Consider the following 25,746-nt stretch of genomic DNA (forward strand, 5'->3'; position numbering starts at 1 on the left):
TATATATTAATTTTCCCGTGCAGCTGAATTCCACAAACGACTCTTCGTCTTCGCGTTCATTTTATCATGTTTACTAATCGGTCGTAAATGAGACGCATCCACGACGTCTCTGTCAATAAACGAGCACATCTTATCTATCTCAAATGTTTCATTAATAAATATCGGCACTTACTTGAATTCATCATAGGTTTGAGTCGTATTCACCGCCCGMMACTTGGCATCGTTTCGCAATTCATAGAGTTTCGCCTCACGTAAGCGTTCCATGCATTCTGTACGTAGTTTCTTTAACTCTTCTGGTGTTATTTTATCTATTTGTAGTGATGTTGACATATTTTGCTGGATTTAGATACAAAAAATGTTTATTAATCTGAAATTGTTTATTTATTTTTGCTTTCCTTTCAAATGCTAATCACCTTATAAACAAATGTTTGATCGATGYAACTTCTGTAGAAACTATATTGGCTGCCAAACTGTGAAATATTACTGTTACGCATCCATACACCTTTTACTTATGCCGGAAAAATAAAGTTCGAAAGGTCAGTTTTCATTACCATTTTTAAATAYTCGAAAATATGTGTGTGATTAAAGTGTGCTCACTTAAACAAATATTTCAGAGATAGGTGGAATTTGTCCATAGCAAATTTCGCCCCTCAGGTGGAATCGAACCACTTCGACGTTAATCGACTACAGATTTGAAGTCTGCACCCCGGACCACCGAAGCTCAGAGAGGCAATTAAGTATGAATACTTGCCTCAACTTAACCAGACATTTAAACGAAAATACATCGGCGAATTGCAAACACTTTGCTAACGAATGAATTGTATGTACTGAGTTCTCACGATGTTTGAATACTAAAATAAATGACATTGTAATGAACTATGATCTAATAAATCAAACTCCATTGCGTTTTTCGCTAGMAGATGCAAAGATGATGTCGTGATAACAGAATAAGATAAGTGCGCTTAGAATATATGCAGAATATATGTATATATGTTTACATATATGCATGTATATTTGAATATGCATTTTACGTCCGTTTATGGCTTACTGGGTATATTTTTTCATGCCATTGTCTCACAAGTGACCTTGCTCATTTACGATAGCGCAAAAACAAGAATTAGTCAAATGTGATTAGATCCCTATTGTCAAAATCGGCCGTTTTCATATATTTCAACCAAAGAAAATACGCATTTTGAGTGATAACGGAATACAAATGGATTGTAAATTACACAAAATCATCAAAATGTGAGCAAAAAATTCATGAGAAAGAAAACAAAACTAATTTGGCAATCACTTCCTTCGAAAGATAAAGCATGTTCCATATCGACAGAACCTTCTCGAATCTAATCATGAATTTGGTCACTCTACAAATCTCTTGCAGTTTGAAAGTAATTAATGATGAAAATCATAAGAAAGCACTTAATAAAATTTTCTACCGATGATAACAAATAAAATTTTTTTGTGACAATATTTTTTATAAAATCATATTTTATTTGTTTTTGTTTATTGTACAAAGATATGTATTCAAAGAAATAAGTGCAAATAATTCAGCTTTGAATGAAATTGATTCAAAAACCTTTAGTTACAATAAATATGCCACTATTTGATAGTGTTTACAATTCAAAGCATTGAAGTACAAGCAAAGATAAATTTATTATCTGGTACAACATATTATGACAATTATAGTGTTACAATTAAATAGTGCATATTTGGAAGCAAAGTGCGTGAAATAATACATACATATGTATGAGCATAAATTCGTGGCAATTTGAAGTTATAATTTTAAATTTCAATAATATTATAAGCTTTATATAAATTCTAACGAATGTTTACAAATTTCATATGGATGAGTACATATTTCACAAATGTTTTAATCTTTTAAGCATACGTATGTATGTATAAATTTAGGACTTCTTATATTTCCTTATATCCTTTTTCTGCCGTTCCCCTACTCAAATACGCTTTATCTTCTGTTGGTTATTTAAAATGGAATGATTTTTTTTATATTATTGCAATGGTTGAATTTGTTATTTTGCTGCTGATTATGTTATTGTTGTTGTTGTTGTTGTTGTTGTTGTCATTGCTGTAGGTTTGAACGGCTGGAACGTGTGGCGTACACTCATTTACGGGGTTGCTGAATGTTGATTTGAGGTTTTTGTGCGACAAACGCCGGTGGCTTGGGCGAGTGTGCGACCTGTGCTGCCTGTGGTGTATAATCTATATTTCCTTTAACTGGAGCGCCACTCACTACGCCACTATTAACAGCAACTGGTTGCTGCAATAATATAAAAATGTTTTCGTAGTAGGCAAAAATAATATTATGTTATTAATGTATGTTTACCGTCAATCCGGTACAATCTTCTGCATCCTTAGCTGGACGCTCAGCTGCGGGAGCTTTGTGTTGTACAATGCGCATGCCACCCGCTTTAACTACAAATAAATTCAAACATATGTTGGTTACATTTAAATATGYTACTTATAAGAAAAAAAAACTACGTTGCAAGCTTTTCGGCTTGTCTTATCAGTGTACTGAAATATATATGAGGATGCTTGTATGTATGTGCATATGTATGTGTATTCGTAATGCAGGCAACGGCAAACGGCGCACCCATTCACTTACAGGTGCTACAAACAACGTAATTAAAGGACATTTTCGTCACGTGTTTTCAATATTTTTTTATAATAAAGAAATATAGAAATGTATACCCGGTGTCCATTATCCTTAGCTTGTAAATACAGCACCTAACTACACATACAGCAATTATGTTAAAACTAACTGTACGTACCTGCTGGTGGATGTCCAGCAACAAGATTTGGTTGTTCGTCAGCCATTTTTCGTCTTCTAAATATCTTAAAGTTTTCTCCTTAAAATTTATAAATAGGTATACTGTTATTTTGTATGCATATGTAAATTTATAGCAATTAATACTTCAAAACAAGTTATTCACACCTAATTTGCTWTTGTAAATTACGCACTGGATTTTTGGACTTACCTTTCTTACTGTTGATCTCTTTATGATTATTTTTCGATTTTTTCTATTCACAGCCAGTTTTCTGTGGAGTTGTTTTTGGAGACCATATGTACATATATATAAATATGCGCTCTCTSGTTTTATTGTATACAATTGTTGGTTGTTTTTTTACAAGTGTATTGGCTTTTTAAGTGACACGAATGCACTTTTTCTTTCTTGATTTTAATCACACTGCTTTCGTATTCTTTCTCAAAAATAAAAAATATAAAGATAAATATGAATTTGTACTTTTTGTTTTTGTACTCCTACGTGTTCATCTATTATGTTATGTTTCCATTCTTTTATGCGTAGCATTCGTTACAAAAACAAAGTATGTTCCCTTACTTATTAATAATTTTTATTCACTACTAAATTTTTATTTTCGGAAAATGTATTTAACAATTAAAAACCCCCCAAGAAATAAGAACTTGTAAACATGTCCATATCTAATAAATTCAAATCGGGTTTGATAAAAAAACGTTTAAAAATTGTTTTCATTGCAAAGAGCTTGTTTCTTAGCCTGTGTATATTCGCCAATATTTTTCTATTCGAATGCAACCCTACACTTCACATTGAAAAAACTGCTGATAAGCCCCAAGTCGTGCAATTTGTTTTTTTAATTTCATGTTTGCAATTTACCGGTGAGCGTTCGGCAATCCAAATTGAATATATTCTATTAAAGTTAAATAAAGCGAAATTACGAATTTAAGTAGTTCAAGCTTATTAACTCGTACCTAAATCATACCGGATAACCAATCAAGTTGCAAACGAAAATGAAAGGCACAGAGGCAAGTAGTGACAGAAAGGTTATTGAAACCAATTTCGAAGGTTTATAGAATGACTTACATCATTTTAATTATTAAAAATATTTGATTCCTCTAAAAATCTACTGTAAAGAAATGTATTGTTTTAGCAACGAAATAATATGTTTATTGATAATTGTTGTGAGATTGTGCGCAGCAGAACACGTATGTGGATATTATTAATCTGTACAATAAATAATATAAATATTCTACAGAATTTCCCAATTTTGAAAAATGACAATCTTCTGCGTGCTGCGCGAGGGGAAGCTGTAGACCGTGTTCCCGTTTGGGTGATGCGTCAAGCGGGACGTTATTTACCTGAATTCCAAGAAGTGCGGAAGCAACATGATTTCTTCACGATTTGTCGTACACCCGAATTGGCATGTGAGGTGACAATGCAGCCGCTGAGGCGTTTTGATTTGGATGCATCAATAATTTTTTCTGATATTCTTGTAATACCGCAAGCCTTAGGAATGACAGTTGAAATGCACCCGGGAGTGGTGAGTTACGCAGACCGATAAACCTTTACTTAATTAAATTCCTGCTCAACTTTAGGGTCCTGTTTTCCCCGAACCGTTACAAAGCCCTGCAGACTTAGCTAAGCTCACGCCAGAAGGAGCAGTAGGAAGATTGACATATGTTGGTGATGCTATTACTATGATGCGCCACATGTTGGATGGGCGTGTGCCACTTATTGGTTTCACGGGTGCACCGGTTAGTGTTTTAAACCTTATATGTGTAATTGTTAAAGTGTTAAGGTGATATTTTTAATTTGTCGCCTAGTGGACTTTAATGGGCTATATGATTGAAGGTGGCGGCAGTAAAACAATGGCCAAATCTAAAGCTTGGCTGTCTGATTACCCAGATGATTCTAAGAAACTACTAAGCATGTTAACAGAGTCTATTGTTGACTACCTAGAAATGCAGGTGAAAGCAGGCGCACAGYTATTACAAATATTTGAATCTTCAGCGGAACATTTACAGAAGGAAGATTTTCTTAAATGGTCAGTGCCTTATATTAAAGAAATTCGTGACAAATTAACACAGCGACTTCAACAGCAATCGGTACCAGTAGTGCCTATGGTAAAAACTATTACAAGTGTTTATATTTTTCATCTAATACATTTTCACCCCTCCTCCTTAGACAATTTTTGCAAAAGGTGGGGGGCATTCGCTGAAGGAGCAAGCTGCCTTGGGGTATGATGTTATAGGGTTGGATTGGACGGTGGATCCAATTGAAGCACGAAAGGAGGTAGGGCCTAATATTACCCTTCAAGGAAATCTCGATCCCCAAGATATGTATAAAACACCAGAGGAAGTTCGCGCACTAACCACTGAAATGGTGCAAAAATTCGGAAAGGAACGTTACATTGCAAATCTTGGTCATGGTATTACCCCTCAAACTCCTATAGTAAGCATGGAAACAYTGGTCGACGCTGTGCATAAAGCACTGTAAACATATTATGTACATACATATTTACATGAGAACAAACTAATGGTATTGTTAATTTTTATAAAGTGGATTATTGTTTCGCTAGAATAAAATGGTTGGTTATTACATTGCTACAGTATAAAGAAACGCTTTTATTAATATTCATATGTCTATCAGTAACAATATGATATTTAAGCTTTTCCTTCACTACGTACTTTGTCATACAACATCAACGTAGTTCCAAAGCACACCATTAACGTGCCAATTAGAACCGCTGCAAAATGAAGAAATAAACATTAGATTTGTATTTCACATGCATAAAATTGTTTACATACATTTTCCGGGTAATCTTTCTCCTAAGCAGTAACCTGTCACAGCAGTAAACGCGAAGCTTAGTGAATTTGCAATTGGCACAGCTAGAGTTATATTAGTATGTTGGAGTGTCCACACATAAAGCACACTGCCTAATTGATTTAAGACAAAAGGAATCCAGTAATTCAGTCTTGATCCTATCATACAAAGCTCCGTCCAGAGATTATGCCATCTTGAACCGGTATCGATTGTGTCAATACCTGCGCTACCACGACGTATGAAAGGATTAGTTGCGCCCCAAAGTAATCCAACTCCTAACAGAGAAACTGCTCAAAAATGTGTGTAAAATGGAACAATTAATAAGTATAATAATGCTTACAAATAATGTTTATCATTTCTACTGATTTCTACCAAATTACTTTTGTATTGTTTACAACTATCAACTGTTGATATTTGACCACAAGATGGGGCTGCGTATTGTTTTTCATACATTTCTAAAGCGCAAAATATACGAATATTTAATGATTATAATTGAACAGTTGGCCGATAGCCCATGATGCTAGTGCTGCGTATTTTCTTAGTTTGTATAATAATGGTATTATTATGTAAGCTTTTATAAAATAAAAAAAAATAAAATAAATTGAACAGTTGTAAATTTATTGAAATATTTGCATTTCAATAAAATTTTCCTGAAAACTTTATATATTTATACTTCTCAACAATCTCATCCCTTGATGTCGCGCTGCACATTATGCGTTCAGGGTTAAAATGTCAACAAAATACAATTTGGTATTGACGTTTCTTTCTGACGGCTGTCATATTCTTTTACGTCAGGCTTTCATTTCCGATAGGTTGGTTTTTCGTAAATTTCTTTTTAAAAATCGTAAAACATCGAGAAATTCTGCAAATTCTAATTCAAAATATGTGTGAAATTCCTTGTGCGAATTACTTTTGTGTCGAAACATACACAAATTTCTACATTTCATGTTGCCTTAATAGGCGAAAATTAAAATATTGGAAAAGTGCAGAATGATCGGTGAAGAAAGTGTTCAAACAACTATTGGTGGCGCTTTAGCAATTAATAGTCTTAAAAAATCTAACAATTTCAGAATTTGTGTAATAAATCTTATAAAAATTCTGTTTTTAATTTTCAGGAGTTTGTTAGCAAGCAAGAAATTCCAATAAAAAATGGCGAAAACAAAAAAGGTTGAAAAGCGCAACAAATCTGCCATCAATGAGGTAGTAACTCGCGAGTGCACCATTCACTTGTCGAAACGTGTGCACAATATTGGTTTCAAAAAGCGTGCTCCACGCGCCATTAAGGAAATCCGCAAATTCGCCGAGAAGGAAATGGGCACCAATGATGTTAGAATTGATACCCGTTTGAACAAGCATATCTGGTCCAAGGGTATTCGGTAAGTTGTATACACAAATCTAATATTTTAAAATATGTGTTTAACTGTTTACTATTTGTTTTTTTACAGTTCCACTCCAGTCCGTGTGCGTGTGCGTCTTGCTCGCAGGAGAAACGACGATGAAGACTCACCTAACAAACTATACACATTGGTGACATACGTGCCAGTTTCCACATTCAAGAACTTGCAAACGGAAAATGTAGAATCCAGCGATGATTGAACATAAAATTAATGAAATGTTGCATGTTTGAATGCAATTAATTAATTACATCGTCCGGGTTTAGAAGTTTATTAAAAATACATAACGTTAATAAATTCATTTTTTATTTGCAAAAACGTGAACCGAAATGAAAATGGAGTATTCAAATCTATTTAATCGTTAAAGGCGCTGTATAAATCCAGATTGCTCGCAAGTTCGAACTTTGTTACATAGACCTGATTCTTGGAAAAAAAAAAATGGGTGAGCACCTACGCACGAAACTACTCATTTAATTTTGTCTAGGAATAATGTCAATGGTCGAATAGCAAATACTATCAAAAGCGTATTAGTGTAAGGTATATTGATTTCTTTTGGTTTCAAGTTAGCTCTTTATACTGCGGCATATAACATTCTTCAAATAATGAAATTAAGGTATATTCAAGTAATTGATATACAACAATTTTATTAATTAACTTAATACACATGTAAAAAAATCAAATTTGACAATTGTTTCAAAATTTTCTTAACACTATTTCCACAAATAACAATCCTTCGCTGGTTGTTAGCGCAATTATCTCTTTATGTGCATTTTCTAAATGCAACAACTGATATGCATGTATTGCTGGTAAAGTGGTTGCACCTACAATTTGTTGGAAGCCTGTTACGCCTTTGTACTGATATATTGTTAATGATGCATCAATATTTCGTCTCAAAGTAAACAATAGCAAGTCTCCTGTTCGCGTAACTTTTTCGAATGATATCTGTATAACATCCGAGCAGTCCAAAGTTTGCAAATGCCCAAAATTTGTGGAATTTGTAGAACTAGGAAATACAATTTTATATTGGATGTTAACAAATGATTTGTATTTTAAGCTTTTACCTATAAATTTCTAATCGCCCTCCATGCAAGCTGTTGGCTTGTTTTTCGCATTGAATAGCTAAGAATGTGTTGTTATTGAACATCGTGCTCGCCATTTTCATAGATTTTGAAATAAACAAACTTTGTTTAAGGTTTAAACTTGGATGTGTTGTCCATATTTCAACGGTATCGGTTAGCAAAGTAGCTATTGTATCCTTGTTTACTTGAAGGAGCTAAAAGTAATTAAATTTCACATGTAAATTCAGATAGTATAATGACATAGTTTATTACCTCTTGAACACCATTCCCAGGAATCACAAACTTTTCGTAGATGGGAAATTGAGAATCAATTTCTTTACTGATACAATATACCTTAGTTAAACCATTGTTTGATATTGCTTGAGTGGCAAAACAGTGCTCTCCTTCTATTGTAAGCCGTTTTAAATTTGAAAAAAAYTGCTCACCATCTAGCAAATTTTCTAAATTTAGTTTTAGATTTGATAATAAATAACTTGAATTATGTTTATTTAAAACAGCGAAATAATCATCAGCTTTGCTAAATAAAATCGGTGCTATGTCAATTAGCTCAGCCTGTTTTGGAAGCCAAKAGTAACCTGAAATTTATTAATAGTTTAAGTTTGTTCAAAATATTTATAACAATTATTTGAACATATTTTAAAATATTTCGTGGTTTAATATAACTCTAACATGTGTTATAAAAATTTGCCAATTCTTTTGTTGAGGTTCCTTTACCATATACAAAAAAAAAAAAAAACATTTTACAACCATTTTAGTGGAATAGTAACTTTATTAGTTTTGTTTACACAATTTTTTCTTTAGTCACAGAAATGTTAGAGCAGTTTTACAATACTTATATTCTACTCTTGTCTTTTGCGTCGCATCACCACTCACAATTGAGTATGGGAATTTTAGCATGCCTACGCAAGCAGCACCATAGTTTCCAAAACGGTCAACTACAACCAAACCTCCACTGAAATCAGGGTAGTAACGTTTGATTCGTTGCATCGCGGTTTCTGCTGCTGCTGTTGGCGTCCTACCCGCACGTAATCCTTCTACTGCTACCAACGCTGGCAGAAATCGCATCATTATATCACCATCACCTGTAGCTACAGCTGCACCGATTTCATTATCTGCATAAGCACCTGCACCGGGTATGGGAGAGTCTCCAACACGTCCGGGTATTTTATGTTTAGCACCATTAGTAGAGGTTCCTGCATATATTTGACCATTTCTATCAATGACAACCATGCCAATTGTGTCATGATTCCAGCGTCCAATTTGGTATTTAAAGCGATTGTCATTGTCCAAAACATCGAAAGAGATTGGTTTGTATGGACCACAATTTTTGGTAGGGTCCGGATATACGTTTAACCAGTAGTTTGGTTGACAACGATTTTGACGCCATGTTTTCCATATATCCATTGAATTGTTCGTGGCAAGTGTTTCACGTCGAAAACCCATTTTCTCAGCAAAGTTACTTGCTGCATCACCAACCAATAAAGTGTGCTTTGTATGCTCCAGTACATGTCGTGCTACACTTATAGCATCCTTTATTTGTTTTAGACCAGCAACTGCACCGATGTTCATATTGCTGCCATCCATAACCATAGCATCCAGTGTAGTTTCGCCATTTTCATCCGGTGAGCCACCATAGCCGACAGTGCCGTCACATTGTAGGCGTTCACAAGTGGCACAGCCTTCGATAATCGCATCTAAAGCATTACCACCTGGTTGTTGATTTAGTACGAACCAAGCTGCTGTATTAGCTTGGGTGAACTCCCATGTATTGATAACAAGCGGTAAAGACCTGTTTTTAGTTATTGGAGCTGGACTTTCAGAAGCTGCAGTTATAAGTGCAAGAAAGCTCAAAAGTATACCAGGGTATAAAATGTTATTGCGTTGCATTTGGAAAAAACATAAAACTGGAAAAATTTATTGTCAATTTATATTATTGTTGAACCGAACTTTAGTTTTTTCGGATATTTGTTTATCACTACAGTTGCTGACAAACTGTTGACATTTCCGTTTGTAGATTGCGCTACAGATGTTTTCACAATTACTCCACTAGAGTTACTATGAGTGAATACTATTTATTATAAAAATTAAATCGTTTTGATTTAACTTATTGATTCTTATATCTTGTGGTKTTTTTTTATTATAATTTTTTAATTATTGTCATTGAATACAACCCGGCAATGGACATGCTTTCCAAACATTTCCTTTTGTAACGGCCTTGAGTTCGATATAATGCGCGTCAGTTCGCACCATACGCCCTTTAAGTCATTAATGAAGAAAAGAGATAGTTATACAGCCAGAGTAGTTTGCAAAATATATACATTGCGCGCCGTTTCATTTCGTTGTTCGGTCGCCGCTTTGTTTTGCAAGAAGCGCGTTACTGCATTCATATAATTACACACACATAAAACAAAGCAAAGCAGTGTAGAAAGCAGATGAAAAAGTAGCAAAATTGGCATACAAGGATTTCTTAACTAATATTTTGCTTAAATCTCCAAATACAAATAATTAATCATTAATAAAAGTGTGTGGTAATCTCTTAGAAATATCGCTATATAATGCCCATTCAGCTCGATAAAATATTGGCAGATATTGCCGAGGAAAAAGTATTACATCCCAATTATCCGCCAGCAGGCAAAAAAGAAATAGACGATGCTTGGGCGCGCGTAGGCAAAAATAATAAATTGTCCGGTAAATATGTTCCGCATTACTATATTTCGCCGTTTTTAATTTTGTTTAATGTTTACAGTGCATGAGGCTCGATCGATATTCAAAGTACTCCAAAAGAAATACGAACAAGAGAAAACCAAACGCACTCCATCATGGAAACTATTCGATCTAATGGAGCAAATACATCAGCCTGTTCAAGAAGAAGACCCAAAGCAGGACGAGTAAGTGGTGTATCTATTTTTACATTACATTTTTAAAGTTGAATATATGTTTAAAGTGATGGTATGGTGTCTATGGAGGAAGATGAAGAATATGAAATGTTAGAAGTACAGGAAGAAGAAGAAACAACAGCYGCACAAGGAAAAAATGCAGCAGCTACATCAGATGGTGAAAGTCCATCGAAATCAATGAAATCTAGTGGATCTACTGAGACAACCCCCGAAAAGGAGGAAAAGCCCTTGCTTAAGCTACAAACAAAATTAACCGCTGCTAATCAGAGCAAATCCTCATCACCCGCAGCAGAAGAAAAGAAGGTGTTGAATTCCCTAGCTCACTCGTCGCGTCCAGCTTCTAATACAACATCTACTTCCACGCCTACATCCAACGCATCAGCTGCTGCTACTGCCGCTGCATTACATAAGAAGGGAATAACCATGAAGAAAACATCATCAAGTGCAGCAGCTGGAAATACTTACAGTGGTACGCCCCGGGTAGGTCAGCCATCAAGTAATAGCGGTCAGCAGAAAAACTCGACTATACGAGTAGCGGGTCAAGTATTGGGTGTCGGCGAGTGTATACCATTACCTGAATCAATTAAACGTAAATTAGTGGAAACACAGCCAGGATCCCAACCGGCTAAAAAACCAAATAACAATCAATCAATTGCGACAGCATCAACGGCTCAGACATCAACAACAAATGCTCGAAGTACATCGACTGCTAACAGTGCTAACCCTAGCGCATCTCTTCAAGAGAGCTCTCTTTCTTTAAATAATGATCCAACCATCAATATTAAGCAGGAGCCTAATGATGACATTAATCAACCAACGGGTATAAATTTAATTACAATAACAGGGAATCCTCGAGTTGAGTTAACGAACGGTGGTGGCGGTCCATCTTCTTCAACAGCCGCTACAGTAGCTTCCACATCAACGAATGGATATTCACCACGACTTGAAGAAATAGACTTTCGTAATGACATTATATTCGACTCTGGCAATGGTGCCATTAATGGTGCTGTGGCTGGAGCAGTTAATCATCCAAATCATACAAACGCGACAGGTGGTATCATTAATTTAGGAAATTTTGACAATTCACTGCCGCCGACTTTCTTCAAAAATCTTTGTAATTCATCACGACATGAAGCATTGGGTCTTTACGTTGCAAACGTTATGAATCGTTTACGACCGCGATCGGCTCAAAAATTAGAGTTGGGCATACTACGCGCAATAATTGATGTCCAAAGCGATGAATTGGAGCAATAAGAGAATATTTTTTGGTTTTAAGACAAAAAAAAGAGTAAGCAAYACTCTAATTTCGTTTCTTAAAAGTATTTTAAACTATATTTCGTACGCTGATTACGTATTTAACTATATTTGTTAATATTGAAAATTACGTCAACGACGTACAATTTAATACACATTTTATACATACGTTTTTCAAATAAGCACGGACAGTAGTAATGTTTTAAAATGTTTAAACCTACTTTGTACGCGAATAATAAATACATATGTATGTATGTATTTAAAGCCCTTTCTTTAATTTTTCACATGTTTTTTTTTGTAATTCGAATACTATCGGACAAAATATGCCCACGAAATTTGAATGCTATTTAAAATAAAGTAATTATATATAGTATATAAATATATAACGGAGTTCGTGATTTGATTTTTTCCAAACATTTTATAATGATTTCTAACAAAAACAAAAATGCATATCTTACGTACCTTGTATAGGTTGAAATTGTTCTTCTGTTAATGACCATTTGTAGTACATTATGGGGGAATGCTCATTATTTTCATTCATTATTCCAATGATATCCATGGTGTTTTTGTCTTCTTCGTTCAGTTTGAAATGTACCATTTTAGTAGCATTAACGGGTATTTTTTGGCGAATTTTAAAAGTGTTCAAGATATAGTAGGAAGCTGTTAAGAATTACAAATGTATTCTTTTATATTTATTAAAAACGCTTTATAGGCTTGTATATTTGCTATGACTTACCGTCTACAAACCATTTTAACTGTTGCACGCTTGTAAGAATATCCTTCCATGTGGGCATCTCGGTAATTTCATTGTCCACAACTTCGTTTACTGTAGATATATTACGTTTCCTTTTGCTGTCACTTGTGGCGCGATTATGGTACTCTTGTACTACCAACGGCTGCAGAAAGGTCAAATTCCCGTCCACGGTTACAACTTTGGAAATATTTGCGATTTCCACATAGAAATCGTCTAGTTGTTGTCCATTGATGCTATTTACGGACAAATTTTCAAAACTATTTACTAAAATACCACGATTCTTGGATAGCAAACTATTTATGTATATATCTCCGTGTATTATTTGTTTTCCAATGTTACGTAACAATAACGTTTGTTCGCCGAAATTCGATATGCCATTAACGGTGCCTAATACACTCAGATCTTTGTACATGTTAACGGTGTTGAGAGTGATRTTACCATTAATTGTGTGATTGCCTTGCACATAAATCGCCGTTTGCATCCAATCATTTATTGGTATACCATTTATGGAACTGCTTGTTGTGGTATGTAGTTTTCGAATATTAGCTGATATTAAGTGTTTTGGTGCCGTTACAGGAGCACAAGGTGTATCCAGACGCAATACATCATGTGCCAAATTCAAATTATTTATTTGTACATTATCCAAATTTTCTTGTATTAGCGCGCTTACTAAGCTCCAGCTGGCGCGTACTTCATGAGATCCATCTGTTTTAAGTGTATTTGCGAYGAATTCGTCGAAATTCATAGCCGAATTTCTGAAAATGTGTGGAATTTTAACAAGGGAACATTCAACATTGAAATTTGTCTTTATGAAAAAAAAAAAAAAACAGACAGAATAGTTATATTTAAAGAATTGGCTTCTTTCATAGGTATAGAATAGCAAATAGTTTAGGAGCTTCTGTAATAATACCTGTCTCTCGGAACTAGCAGTGTTGCCATGGTCGCATATTATTAGAACTTATTTCTGCTACATAACACATTTAAACTATTATGTATATTTATAAAATATTTTATGCATATTAAAAATTTTGCGCTAATATACTCGGAACATATATTTTCCTCACCATATAACTTTTGAGGAATTTTATCTTGCTTTGACGTTAACAATTTTTATTTTTATAAGTAGATAACAGAGAGTGGCCACATTGGTAATTCACTGACAGTTTTCATGTTTTGTTGAAGTAAATAGTGAAGTGTGTCTCGCGTGTGGCCTTCGATTTTACTTTTTGTGTAGAAAATTTGCAAAATTTAATGTGCAAAATATATAAATAACTAAAAGGTAATGTACACAACATGAAATTTGTTAAATAAAATGTGAAATGCACGCAATCATTATAGTTGTTGGTTGGTTATCGTCTGCGCATTGATTTGTGAATCATCTGTTTTTGTTTCTCCCCGTTTCGTCGCTTTGTTCAAGTGACTAATTACAGTGGTTTTCAAATTACGCAGTGAATTGATTTTCTCTTTATCGTTTTCTATATGATACAAGGAATGTGCAAGGTAAACGACGGTTATATTGCGCTGAACTTTTTGTTCGTGTATAAATATTAAAAAAAAAAAATTTGAAATTAATGCTAAAAGAAATGAGTAAACTAACTAATATCTATGTATATGTATATGATTTTTACTTTACTCACTTACACTAAACTCGTTAAATTAACAAGTGTGGGAATATGCAAAATATAATTGATTATAGTTAGCTATTGTAAACACCTGATACATTTCATACCTGCTATTTTCCACTAGCATTCCASCCAATTGTATGTTGTTGGCAGACAATGCACCTTCGAACTTTGTCTCACTGGCCAAAATCAATTCGGTGCGCATATCTTGTGCTCGAGATAAACTCAAATAATTTTCTTTTAAATATTGTAAATTTATATTATTCACTAAACCCTATAAATGTATGTAGTTATATTTTTTTCACCATTACCAATATATAATCAATTACCTCAAATTCCAACAGTCCYTCAAAAGTAGCATTTGCCAATTCGACATGTTGACTCAGACGTACGTTTTCATTGGCTAGCCAAACTTTGTCCAGCAACATCGACAATTCGTATCTATTTAAAGTGTGATAAAGTGGCGCCTGAGCAAAGCTAGCATGCTCTACATGAAAAGTATCACCTCCAACACCTCTCAGAAATCTTTCCAATTCCCGCAAGTTTATGCCATTCAGTGTGGAAACATTGGAAATACCAACAGAACCTAATGCATTAAGCTGACCGTGAATGAATGCGCTGGCATAAAGCGTTTGCGGTGCAGTAGAGTTGGCATTAACAATATCCAGAGGTACATGTATGCCATTTAACGTGGTTGTACTAAGCATCGCCTCCATTTGAATAGGGTTTCCTAAATAAATATACAAATTAATATAATTCCTTTGTTATTTAGAGTTAGACTTACGAAAGTCCATGGTGTCAATATACTCATTCCGGTTTATCCAGTAGGTGTCAGCAAAAAAATCGTCTATTCGGTGACCATTAAGTTTGCCATCAAGTTGCATTTCTTTCAAACAGTTTACTTCCGACAAGCTTTGTGGGGAAGTAAAGACTTGTCTGCCACTTTTCTGCAACCAACTCTGCCCAAATTCCATAGCAGGTATATCATTAAATTTACCTTGAAATGTTAAATGACTTATATTCATATTGTAATTGAATTTGTAGCTTCCCTCAAAATGTATATCTGCATTTAGATGCTGCAGCTGTTTCTCTATGGCCTGCACTTTACGTCCATTAATACTGCCATCACTCAAGCGTAAATTGCCCACAAATATAGTATTTGGGAATTTTTGCCTTGGTGTTAGCAAATCAATGCCTTTTGTCATGTTAGACAATAACTGCGCCATAAGTGGTTGTTCGTATCCAGGGTTCACTGACTTGCCGAAAATATGTCCATTAGTATGCAAACGTTCGATGTTCAAAGATCGTGCACTTAATTCTGCCACTGTTAGTGTCACAGGCAAATGCTGGTGTCCGTTGCTGGTGACATATGTTTCTATTGGCTTATCCTTTAGCTTTAAATTTTGTGTTATAACACTACATAAATATGAAAAAATTAATATGGTGTTTGTTTTATTATTGTGTTATCATTCACATACTTGGACGTTTGTATGCTACCCAAATGCATTGGTGCGGTGATCGTTTGGTTGAACGACTTAAATAAAAAACGTTCGGACAATTTTTCAATATCCACACCATTTAGATTTTTCACTTCACTGAAACCTCTGCGTATTTCGAGTGTCTGCTTGAAATGTTTCTCGCCCTCAATTAGCTGTAGACTTTTAAAATTCGTTTTAATTAGTTGCTGCAAGTCCACTGTATTGATGAATGTTAATAATGTATTATTCGCTTCAACTGGTTGTTCAAATTTAATATTAACATTAGCTAGCATTTGTGTTATATCGATACCATTTTCCAGCGTCTTCTTAGTACTAATTTCGGTGTTTCGATCTAATAAATCGYCTACGCTTACTCGATTGGATATAATTGCGTCGCCTTTTATAGTAAAATCTCCATTAAGCACAAGGTCATCGTGTATGATTTGTTGTGAGGACAAGGACTGTAAACTTGAACCCAACGTCCTACCCTATTGTTGAAATAAATTATTGCAACTAACAGTCTAATCATATTTGTACTGTTTTTTCCAGAAATTTCTGTCTCTTTTTTTTTCTAAAAACTCCAAAGGGAGTTGTATTTATATAATTATATGAAATTTATCAAAAAATTCAAAAAGAGTTCTATTTATATAACTTATTCGTTCTAATAAAAGTCTACTACTTACCCCCACACTTACCGCCATTGTAACCGGCTGCAAAATCCGCACATTCTCAAAAGCTTTCACACCCTCTATCACCCGTGTTACATTTGGCACTCTCTTCAGCAGCACATCAAGCGTATGCTCTTGCACATTGATATGATTTAAACGCTCATTTATAAACAACTCCTTGGCTTTTACAGGTGCTTCAAACAGTACCGATTGATTAACCATGTATATATGATCGTCAACCGTTCCATTGCCATCATCGATTGGTATGAGATCATTCAAATGATTGCCATCAATATCTGCGCTTAACACACGTACTGATTCCGCTAATAAATTACCTATATGCGCCGACTTCTCAAGAAAATGCGCACCCTCACGCTTCAGTGTATAATTTAGCAGATCGTTCCATTTGTAATCATTCAAAAGCCCATTGATTTGCAAATTGTTGACTGCCAATGTGGGCGCCACAACTGTTGGTGTTGTCGCAGTGGAAGCGTCCTCCTGCAATGCACGTTCCGTTGCTTGAAACATACCCGTTACACGCACTTTTTTAGCTTTGATACGCTCAAATGTGGGTCGTGTTGCTTTAACACCGTTCACTTGTTGCGCCTCGAGTTTGTGCTTAATAATAAGTGAGTCGACTCTAATGTTGGCAAATTCTTTGATAGCATCAGTTGTGGGTGTGGCACGTTTAAGACGCGCTTTAGTCGCTGATTTGAGTTCAGCCTCTATGCCATTCACTGCTTGTGTGGCGAAATTCAATGCCTGCCAATAATGGCTTGTGAAATGATGTTTCGGATAAATGAACTGCGTGCATTAAGATAGCGAAACGCGGTTTAACATTTAGGTATTGCCATTATTTTGCACTGTATATACGCTACTTACCGCATTGGTGTGCACAGTTTGTATGTTGGCCTGTGGAATTACTGTCACTTGCGTGTTGATGTTCGGCCGTTGGCCTTGTGACAGTTTTTGCTGTAATTGTTGTTATCAATTTGACTTATAATAGTCTAAATGTTATTAAAACTCTCAAATTTTACCTCTACATCCTGTTGCAGTTTATTAATATCGATTTGCACTAATCGCTCTATCTGCGTTTTAGTCCAATCGATAATCTGTTGACGTAATGCATTGGCGTGTTCGTCTTGCTTGAAGATCGGTAGAAAAATGTTGGTATCATTTTCTGTCATTTTCTCATTTGCGATGACTGAAATTACATTATACGAGTGCAATTAAAATAAGGAATTTTTCAGATTAACTGTCGATCTTTATGTGGTAAGCAATATGAAATTGAGTTTTTTCAATGTCGTAGATACTGTGTTGAGCTCAGCACACAAATTTACATTTTTGATGATATATTCGAAATGGAGTAATAACCAAAAGAGTTATGAAGGGAACTCGTTTTTGACGCGACAAGAACGTATGAGTTATGACCCTGTTTATTTTAAGCCGAGAAAGAACACTTCTGAAATATTTGCTTTTAATATATACATATGTAAAAAATATTGAATGGAAAATATTGGGTAGTCGAAAAAGTATTTTCGTAATTCTAATCAAACTTCAACTTTTTTGTGCTACACGAAGTGATACAGCATCGTCTCCGTAAATTTCACAAATTTCATTGGTGGATTGGATGRCATTCTTCCCTTTTTTATACAAAAATTTCAAAATGTAGCGAATTTCTCCATTATTTTCACTAATTTTTGAACAGCCATAACATTTTTTCAACTTCTCCGAATTAATTTTTTTTTTTGGTTGAATGGAGCTTAAAATCTCACCTTTCCAACACTATATGGTATGACACAATGTGATTGCTAGCACTGGAGATATACGACCGCAATGTCATCTATTCAGAAAATACGAAAAGACTTGCAAAACTTACCCAAAAAACTTTGTTCGTTCTCTTGATGAATTCTCATCTTCGATACGCCACGCCCCAAAGCGCCTTCGGTAAATTGCACATTTGACGGCTCGAATTTCCAATCGTTCAGATTGTAAATTTTTGTATCCTGATCTTTGCAAGCCACGAGCAGTAAAAATTTTTCCGCATCTACATTCTTTGTTTTTTTCGAATAAAAAAAATTATTGCAAAATTTCACAGTAAGCAACCTACCTGCACTGGAAGAAATTGCTCCACCGCATACAGCGATAAACTCTGATACGGCACGAATTGTCCCTTATCGAAGACGTAAAAGACCGAATCCGCCTCATTGGTGTCCTCCCCGCGTACAGCACTCTTACTTCTGCTCATCGAATTTCCATAGACTAGGAAGTGGCGGCGCTTCACCTCGTCCAACGGTGCACTGAAGTAACGCACATCCACCGCACCATAGGTGCGGATCTTCTGGAAGAGTTGAAAGCGTTTCTTTTCGCGTATGAATTTATAAATTTCAGAATATGTTGTGGTGCGTCCCTTCTGATCAGCATAGTTCGCCAAAGCCACATAATTCTCATAGTTAATGGCAAACGGTTCGACATGACGCGCATTGCTACACGGTATACGCGCGAGCAGCGTAAACGATGTGCCCGACCACTTGTAATAGGGACAGTGTGGGTTCGGTGCATCATCACTGCTGCGCAATGTTTGCAACATAAACAGATCATTCGCCACGGTGCGCAAATAAATCGAATATAAATTTTTAGTGTCAAAAAATTGTACGGCGCGTAGGCGATCATCGGCGGTGAGCACGTAAATCGGCGAGCCCTCTCGTGCATTTTCAATCGTTTGTGTAAGATTAAAGGCCAACGCAATGTAGCCCTTTGAAGCGAGCGCCTTGCAATCCATAGCAACTGCATTGGGCATTGCTATATTGTGCAGTTCGTTGTAGTTATTGTTCTGCAAAACAACGAAATTAACGCATAATTTGGATGTGGAACGTATTTGACCAGAATACATACCACATTTTTGTAAACTGTTAAGTGCCGCACACCATTTTTGTTTCTATGCAAGGAGACTGCATATTTTATACCTTCCATTGAGAGTATACAAATATCAGTTGGGAAGGAAACTGGCACCGACTCTATTTTACTGAGCCCATTGAAGGAATAGGCGGCTGCAAAAATATATACATATATCAATGTGTATGTGTTTAAATAACAGGGTTATCTTATAGTTAATAATATAATTATAAACAAATTAAAAAAGTAGGTAAGCAAGCAAATCATCTAATCAGAATTGACCCGGACTGACCAACTATATTTGCTCTTACGAGTATTTTGATACAAAACTTTATTAACGCCTTCAAAATAGCCACTCCTATCGAATTTTCCATACACTTGTTATAAGTCTCAGCTAGGATGGTCTTCAGCGAATTTGGAGTTTCCGGTTTTGGCACATTTTTGAAGCTATTTGCAAGATTATTGCACAGTTTCGGCTTCATATTCATAAATCTATGTCTAATCATAGGTAATGATGTGTTTTATGAATGTAGGATCCTCTGCTACATTGGCAAGCAATTTTTTTGCGACCGTAGGGGTCGACGTCGTTTTATCAAAAGGTTGAGGACGTTTGGTAAGAGTTTAGCTTCATACCCAAAACGTGTGGACGATGGGCGGTGCTCTGTGCATAGAGATCAAGCTTCATACGAACAAACTAACAAAAAAAAAAAACAGTGCGGGTCAAATTTGATCAGATGATAAGCCATTCCTTATAACCAACTATTACGATTTCTATTGGTGTATAACCGAATTGGTACGGAAGTTTTTGAGATATCGCTCTGAAAATTTGCGTAGGTCCTTTTTATCCCCAAAGAAACTGCCAATTTGTCGATATTGGACCACTTTAGTATAAAATTGTCATACAAACTGACTTATCGAAATCAAATCCTTGTCTGGGAAACTTGCAAAATAACTATTAAGGCAACATTACACTCTTCGTACTAATTGTCGCTTAGATCGGGCCATACCCACTGACCGATAAAAATCAAGATAAAGATCTTTTTATAGCCTTTTATGCTACAAGAAATGTATTTGAAATATGTATCGTAGTTTCGATGCAACCGAAGTTTACCCTCTTTCTTGTTTTTGTTCTGCTTATACCGTTTAGTGACGTATGCCTCTCACCAAAGTCTTAAATCTTCATACATAAGCTTATCAAATGCCTACATACTTATGCATAACTGTTAACTGCTTACAAATGTAAATCGTTAGACAAAGCGAAGTACAGAAATATTACTTATCTATCGGTATATAATGTATTTGGGCATAATACATTTGTAATGTTTATGTGCCCATTTATTGTATACCGATCTGATTGAAAATTTCTGTTCTTACAGCGAAAAATAAACATAAAGCATGGATGCCGTTCAGCCAACGTTACAACTYGACCAATTGAACGAACACGAGCTATATGTACAATGCATTACGAAGCAACTGGAGGAGGTCGACTTGCTCTCATCGATATACTGTACGCCCGGCGAAATGCATATACTCGATGCGAGCGTCATCAGCGACTTCCATGATTTTCTCAAGACTCCCATTGTCGTGCCCACCAACGTTTTAAAGGCGCATTTGGATTATATAATTACTGTGAGCGTACTGCATGGCAAGTCCAAGGAGAAAGTGGATATACGCATTGAATTGCCGAATCTCTATCCGCTGCTGGAGAATGCGATTGTAACAATATTTAGCACGCTTTTGGGCAAAGCTAAAGAACAGCATTTAAAGCGTGAAATTGAAAAGTACATAAATACAATGGATAAGAGTGAATGCTATGTATTTCAGGTGGTATCCTGGCTGCAAGATGAACTGAATGACCTAATCTCGCGTGATGGCAGCGAATTTGAGGTAAAAAAGCAGGCAGCGGCGGATGAAAATGAAACCGCTTTGGAATGTGAACGCTTGTGGATTTACTCGCATCACATTAAATCGAAGAAAAAGCGACAAGAAATTCAAAGAGTGGCGCGCAATATGGACTTGAGTGGATTTTTGCGTCCCGGCAAGCCGGGCATTATATGCGTCGAGGGCGTACGTGCGCACACACAGGAGTTTTGGCGCGTGATTAAAGCTATGCATTGGCAGCACATCACTATTTGCAAGAGCGAGCTGTGGCAGGGTAAATTGGAGCAGCGACGTCGCTTTGATGGTTTCAAAGAGCAACTCTTCTGCGATGATCTGGATAATGAGGAAGGTGTAATGAATATGGCGCTGTTTATAAAGTATTTGGAAACGCACAAATCGGGTTATATGAAAAAAGAGCTTTTCGGTTTGGAGTAGAGAAGTGTGTACGTTGAATGAAAGAAGCAAAGAGGCGGATAAAGCACAATTAAAAAGTAGAAGAAACGATAGTAATAACTGAAACTGCCAACGTGGGAGCGAAAACTTTGTTTTTGTGTGAATATTGCCGTCTTGTAATTCAAGTTTTATGCATATGTTTTTAATATAATATGTATATATTTTTTTTAAATAAATTTCTTTATGCAGAAAATTAAAATTCGAAAACTAATATACGAAAATATTTGTTTTTGTAAAAAAATATTCAATTGTGGTTATAGGCAACTTTTTTTGAAAACAATTTTATTTCGGATTCACGCCTTTCAAATTGAATTCTTCGAAAATTATTAGTTTTCCTTAAGCAAGCCACTATTGTTTTGTTGTTGTTTCAAAATATAATTAGTTTCAGCTTATGTTACGTTTTCCATCTAAATTTCCAATTTCTCTACTTTTTTATTTTAACATACCTTTATCGAAAAACTGCGCCATTTCACGTTTTTGTATTTGCGTATTAAACGGTTCGAGTTGTGCGCCATAAAATGCATTAAAATTCACATGAAAACACAAGCATTTGCTTACACAATTCATAAAAATCAATATAAATATATCAACAAACATTTTGTATATAAATTTTTTTGGTTCAAAATATTAAAATTTTTTTTTGCTTCTAAATATTTTATATATTGTTTTGTTTCTAAGATTTTTCAGTTCTTTTAGTTTCTTCGCAGAAAAYTATTAAGTTTTTTTATGTTACGCTTGAACGACTAACGACCTTTGCTTCCAATTAATTGTATTTAAGAGCTTTATATATATTCCTATTTATTTATATGCACGACATATGCTCGTATCAYTGAAAAATCACCTCTCCTAGTTGGGGAAGAAAATCAATTTTGTAACTGTTAATGGGTGACGAGGAATATTCGCAAGAGAGAAAAATGTAACTTAACCCGTTAGAGAGAAAAGGACCATAAAAAAAAATGAAAAAATATTATTCACTAATTTTTCTTGCCTTATACGAAGAATATATGTTTATTAACCCTTTATGGCATTTGGTTGACAATTTAGTACTTAAACAATTATTTTTAATGAATAAATATAACGTAATGGATCCTTTCATAAACTCCCGTATTTACTATTTTGCATGTATTTTACATGAWATGTGGTAGTCCAAAAAGTCTTTTCGTATTTCTAATCAAACTTCAACTTATTTTTTTATATTTATACTAATATAAAATTTGCTAAGTACCATTTTGGTCGACCACTTTTTGCCATTTTTCCGTTARACACATTATTCCATCAGTGTAACACTTTCTACAGGTCAAATCGAAATTTCGAAATTTCCAGAACGGAAGCGGGCGAACCATTTTTGTGCAACACAAACTGATATAACGTCGTCTTCGTGARCTTCACAAATTTCATTGTGTAAAAATAATGTGATTGGTAGCACTGAAGGTATGCGACTGTAAAGACATCTATTGACAAAATACGAAAAGACTTTTTCGACTACGCAATATAACGAATAGTCCTTCTCATAAACTCCCATATGTACTATTTTGCGTATATTTTACATGAAATATTTAAGTTTTAGGTTATTTTATACAACAGCATCGAGAAAAAAACAACAACAACAAAAACGGAAAATATTAAATATACTAAATTCAACATATTTGACAAATATAGTTTCTTACATAAAATACAGTAATCATATAAACCCTTCGTCTATGACGTCATTATGGTAACCCTCATTGTCGAAGCGATTATACGTTGTTTGTACATCGTTCACATTCGTCTCTTTCGACTGCGCTGCCGTCACTACTATTGACGCTCTTGCACTACGCGCCACCTCCGTATTCTGCACCTGTTGATCACCAGTGAAAGAGAAAGTTTTTTTCGCTCTTAAACTGAAACAACTACAGATCAGTTTAAACCATTTGAACATATAGCACATGCAGCCACTGCAGCAGGAAGATTTCTAAAAACAAAGATAAATATAAAWTCTAGTAATAGATATTTAAATAAGTGTTGTCTGAAGTAATTACACTCACATTAGACTGTATTTTGTTGGTATTGCGTTTAAAGCAGTTACACAGTGGTGTCTGATCGTAAGCGCGTCTAAAGTTGTCATTATTAAAACCATAGATCAGTGGATTCACAGCAGCATTCAGGAACATTAGATATTGTGATATATACCAGAAGATGCGAAAACTAACATTTACGGAACTATCATTTGTGGCTATAAATTGGTCACGTAAAATGACCAAAACAGTGAATGGCAAACGCAGCGCAATGAAAACGACCACCACAATGAAGAGCGTTTTGGCCACAGTTCTCTTATAGGATACAGTCAGTGGATGTTCACGATTAAGTATTCGCTTTTCGTAACGATCGAGCTGTGTGTGAAATGTAGAACTTGACAAATAATTTTTTTAATTGAACAGAATGCTTACCTTGAAGAAAATCGCTGAATAACAAATAAGCATTACGCTCAGCGGCAACCATACCATAACCGTAATTAAAAAATACCAATATTTGGGTAATATTTGGGTATTCTCTTTGCAATACATCTCTTTGAAGTTCTTCCATACACGTACCTTTAAAAGTTATAACAATAGTTGTCGTCTCAAAGCAATTATTATTATTTTTAATTAAAACTTTTCAAACTTACCCTATATGTCCTATATAAAGCCAACGGCAAAGCTATTAAAAATCCACCCAACCATGTGAAGGCAATCGCAAATCTCACGCTCCACATCGTTAAGCGTGTTTCCGTCGGCAGCACGATTGCCGTTAGCCGATCGTAACTGACAGCCGATAAATTTAAAACGGCTGTTATAAGAAAAGCCACATCCAAGAAACCTTCCATTTTACAACCTATCGAACCCAGTTGATAGTTCTGATAGAAATCGTTGATCATGAACATGCCAGGACATATTAGAAGTGTCAACATATCGGCTACCGCCATATTGCACACTAGCATATTCGTTGCCGTTCGTAGCGGACGATTCATTACGATCAGCTGTAGTATGACGAAATTACCGTAAAAGCCGAAAATTATAACCGGCACAAATGTGGATATCTTAAGCGTTATCTCCCAATTGGGTATATGTGTCCAAATGCGATCTTCGGGAAAGTTKATTTGACTATAGTTGAGCTGTAGTTGGCGAAGAAAGTTCAAAAAAATAAATGTTTCTTAATGTGATGACGTAGATTATGTAAAAGTATAATATATGGAAATTGYTTTCATTTCGTAAAATTATAATATTTGGAAACTGTTTTAAATTTATAGGCAGTAATTTTTTGACTTTTTGATAATCAAGAGATTTTAGAAATTTTTTAGTAAAAAAAAAGTATTTTTATATAATACTAGCTGACCCCGCAGCCGCTGTCTCGCGTGAAATTATGTGCTTTGAAATTAAAAGAAAGTTTAATTTAACATTTCATTTTTTATTTATTTTTTTCAATGTAACRTTGCTTGATAAACCACATTTTTTGGTTTTTGTTTTGGTGTGCAGAAAAGATGGTTTTCAAACTCGTGAGCACGCCACGTATATCTGAACGTGTAAAAACATAGTACTTCCAAACTTATCAAATCAAGTTGTCGCCTGTTAATCGTCACCTCAAATGCAATTTTCACTTGAAGCGGAATACGTTTGAAATGAAACGGCAAATCATTGGAACTCAAAGGAATTCGTAGAATCAAGCATTCTGTCCCAATCCGTCACAATCAGTCGGATTCCATTACACTGTTTCGGTGCATGAAGAATGCGAAACATAGTAACGAAAGATTCATTCAGA

At 35.1% G+C, this 25,746-nt stretch overlaps 10 protein-coding genes and 1 long non-coding RNA gene across 14 annotated transcripts in view; 5 read left to right on the forward strand and 6 right to left on the reverse strand.

Annotated features, from left to right (window-relative positions):
* Positions 1 to 6: 6 nt before the first annotated feature.
* LOC108966215 (coiled-coil domain-containing protein 103) lies at positions 7 to 491 on the reverse strand. The gene is made up of 3 exons (XM_018928986.1): positions 414 to 491; positions 173 to 336; positions 7 to 109 (listed from the first exon to the last, which is right to left on the reverse strand). The coding sequence occupies exons 2-3, from the start codon at positions 328 to 330 to the stop codon at positions 7 to 9; spliced, it is 261 nt and encodes an 86-aa protein (XP_018784531.1). The 5' UTR covers positions 331 to 336; positions 414 to 491.
* On the forward strand, positions 180 to 927 carry LOC108966216. The gene is made up of 3 exons (XR_001993172.1): positions 180 to 271; positions 451 to 536; positions 615 to 927. It is a non-coding gene; the product is annotated as an uncharacterized LOC108966216 (long non-coding RNA).
* Positions 928 to 1,582: 655 nt separating this feature from the next.
* On the reverse strand, positions 1,583 to 3,271 carry LOC108966214 (death-associated protein 1). The gene is made up of 4 exons (XM_018928985.1): positions 2,994 to 3,271; positions 2,787 to 2,864; positions 2,342 to 2,430; positions 1,583 to 2,275 (listed from the first exon to the last, which is right to left on the reverse strand). Exons 2-4 carry the CDS (start codon positions 2,830 to 2,832, stop codon positions 2,120 to 2,122), a joined length of 291 nt encoding a protein of 96 aa, XP_018784530.1. The 5' UTR covers positions 2,833 to 2,864; positions 2,994 to 3,271; the 3' UTR covers positions 1,583 to 2,119.
* A 326-nt stretch (positions 3,272 to 3,597) lies between these two features.
* On the forward strand, positions 3,598 to 5,359 carry LOC108966211 (uroporphyrinogen decarboxylase). 2 transcript variants are annotated; one of them, XM_018928983.1, is made up of 5 exons: positions 3,598 to 3,799; positions 4,030 to 4,314; positions 4,370 to 4,528; positions 4,598 to 4,897; positions 4,959 to 5,359. In XM_018928983.1, the coding sequence occupies exons 1-5, from the start codon at positions 3,785 to 3,787 to the stop codon at positions 5,268 to 5,270; spliced, it is 1,071 nt and encodes a 356-aa protein (XP_018784528.1). In that variant the 5' UTR covers positions 3,598 to 3,784; the 3' UTR covers positions 5,271 to 5,359. The 2 variants fall into 2 exon arrangements, with proteins under 2 accessions (XP_018784528.1, XP_018784527.1); XM_018928982.1 differs by lacking the exon at positions 3,598 to 3,799 and adding an exon at positions 3,896 to 3,979.
* Positions 5,360 to 5,369: 10 nt separating this feature from the next.
* On the reverse strand, positions 5,370 to 6,022 carry LOC108966213 (transmembrane protein 234 homolog). Its single transcript, XM_018928984.1, has 3 exons — positions 5,938 to 6,022; positions 5,582 to 5,884; positions 5,370 to 5,520 (listed from the first exon to the last, which is right to left on the reverse strand). Exons 1-3 carry the CDS (start codon positions 5,951 to 5,953, stop codon positions 5,438 to 5,440), a joined length of 402 nt encoding a protein of 133 aa, XP_018784529.1. The 5' UTR covers positions 5,954 to 6,022; the 3' UTR covers positions 5,370 to 5,437.
* A 326-nt stretch (positions 6,023 to 6,348) lies between these two features.
* On the forward strand, positions 6,349 to 7,226 carry LOC108966187 (60S ribosomal protein L31). Its single transcript, XM_018928952.1, has 3 exons — positions 6,349 to 6,409; positions 6,713 to 6,973; positions 7,043 to 7,226. Exons 2-3 carry the CDS (start codon positions 6,747 to 6,749, stop codon positions 7,191 to 7,193), a joined length of 378 nt encoding a protein of 125 aa, XP_018784497.1. The 5' UTR covers positions 6,349 to 6,409; positions 6,713 to 6,746; the 3' UTR covers positions 7,194 to 7,226.
* Positions 7,227 to 7,577: 351 nt separating this feature from the next.
* LOC108966176 lies at positions 7,578 to 22,599 on the reverse strand. Of its 2 annotated transcripts, none has more exons than XM_018928938.1 (16): positions 22,419 to 22,599; positions 19,639 to 19,793; positions 18,854 to 19,576; positions 18,623 to 18,797; positions 17,781 to 17,947; positions 17,626 to 17,715; positions 16,771 to 17,547; positions 16,076 to 16,563; positions 15,382 to 16,013; positions 14,927 to 15,327; positions 14,705 to 14,871; positions 12,958 to 13,730; positions 12,684 to 12,881; positions 8,323 to 8,645; positions 8,053 to 8,264; positions 7,578 to 7,994 (listed from the first exon to the last, which is right to left on the reverse strand). In XM_018928938.1, the coding sequence occupies exons 1-16, from the start codon at positions 22,567 to 22,569 to the stop codon at positions 7,685 to 7,687; spliced, it is 5,742 nt and encodes a 1,913-aa protein (XP_018784483.1). In that variant the 5' UTR covers positions 22,570 to 22,599; the 3' UTR covers positions 7,578 to 7,684. The 2 variants fall into 2 exon arrangements, with proteins under 2 accessions (XP_018784483.1, XP_018784482.1); XM_018928937.1 differs by having other exon boundaries at positions 16,759 to 17,547.
* LOC108966178 (putative N(4)-(beta-N-acetylglucosaminyl)-L-asparaginase GD10667) lies at positions 8,831 to 10,201 on the reverse strand. Its single transcript, XM_018928941.1, has one exon. The coding sequence runs from the start codon at positions 9,955 to 9,957 to the stop codon at positions 8,872 to 8,874; it is 1,086 nt and encodes a 361-aa protein (XP_018784486.1). The 5' UTR covers positions 9,958 to 10,201; the 3' UTR covers positions 8,831 to 8,871.
* On the forward strand, positions 10,390 to 12,602 carry LOC108966177 (putative GPI-anchored protein pfl2). Its single transcript, XM_018928939.1, has 3 exons — positions 10,390 to 10,758; positions 10,817 to 10,958; positions 11,015 to 12,602. The coding sequence occupies exons 1-3, from the start codon at positions 10,626 to 10,628 to the stop codon at positions 12,219 to 12,221; spliced, it is 1,482 nt and encodes a 493-aa protein (XP_018784484.1). The 5' UTR covers positions 10,390 to 10,625; the 3' UTR covers positions 12,222 to 12,602.
* Positions 14,169 to 22,146, forward strand: LOC108966185 (RWD domain-containing protein 2A). 2 transcript variants are annotated; one of them, XM_018928948.1, is made up of 2 exons: positions 14,169 to 14,254; positions 21,015 to 22,101. In XM_018928948.1, exon 2 carries the CDS (start codon positions 21,034 to 21,036, stop codon positions 21,952 to 21,954), a length of 921 nt encoding a protein of 306 aa, XP_018784493.1. In that variant the 5' UTR covers positions 14,169 to 14,254; positions 21,015 to 21,033; the 3' UTR covers positions 21,955 to 22,101. The 2 variants fall into 2 exon arrangements, with proteins under 2 accessions (XP_018784493.1, XP_018784494.1); XM_018928949.1 differs by lacking the exon at positions 14,169 to 14,254 and adding an exon at positions 17,946 to 18,015 and having other exon boundaries at positions 21,015 to 22,146.
* A 1,054-nt stretch (positions 22,600 to 23,653) lies between the features above and the next one.
* LOC108966150 (neuropeptide FF receptor 2) overlaps positions 23,654 to 25,746 on the reverse strand; it is a 3,206-nt gene continuing 1,113 nt past the window's right edge. Inside the window, exons 2-5 of the mRNA XM_018928910.1 lie at positions 24,617 to 25,102; positions 24,399 to 24,542; positions 23,997 to 24,341; positions 23,654 to 23,923 (exon numbers count right to left, since the gene is read on the reverse strand). Coding sequence (XP_018784455.1) covers positions 23,654 to 23,923; positions 23,997 to 24,341; positions 24,399 to 24,542; positions 24,617 to 25,102 — 1,245 coding nt within the window. The remainder of the gene's footprint in view (positions 23,924 to 23,996; positions 24,342 to 24,398; positions 24,543 to 24,616; positions 25,103 to 25,746) is intronic.

This window comes from Bactrocera latifrons, unplaced genomic scaffold (genome assembly GCF_001853355.1).
Source record: "Bactrocera latifrons isolate USDA-ARS-PBARC rearing strain unplaced genomic scaffold, ASM185335v1 scaffold_157, whole genome shotgun sequence".
In the NCBI taxonomy this organism is placed as follows: Eukaryota; Metazoa; Arthropoda; class Insecta; order Diptera; family Tephritidae; genus Bactrocera; species Bactrocera latifrons.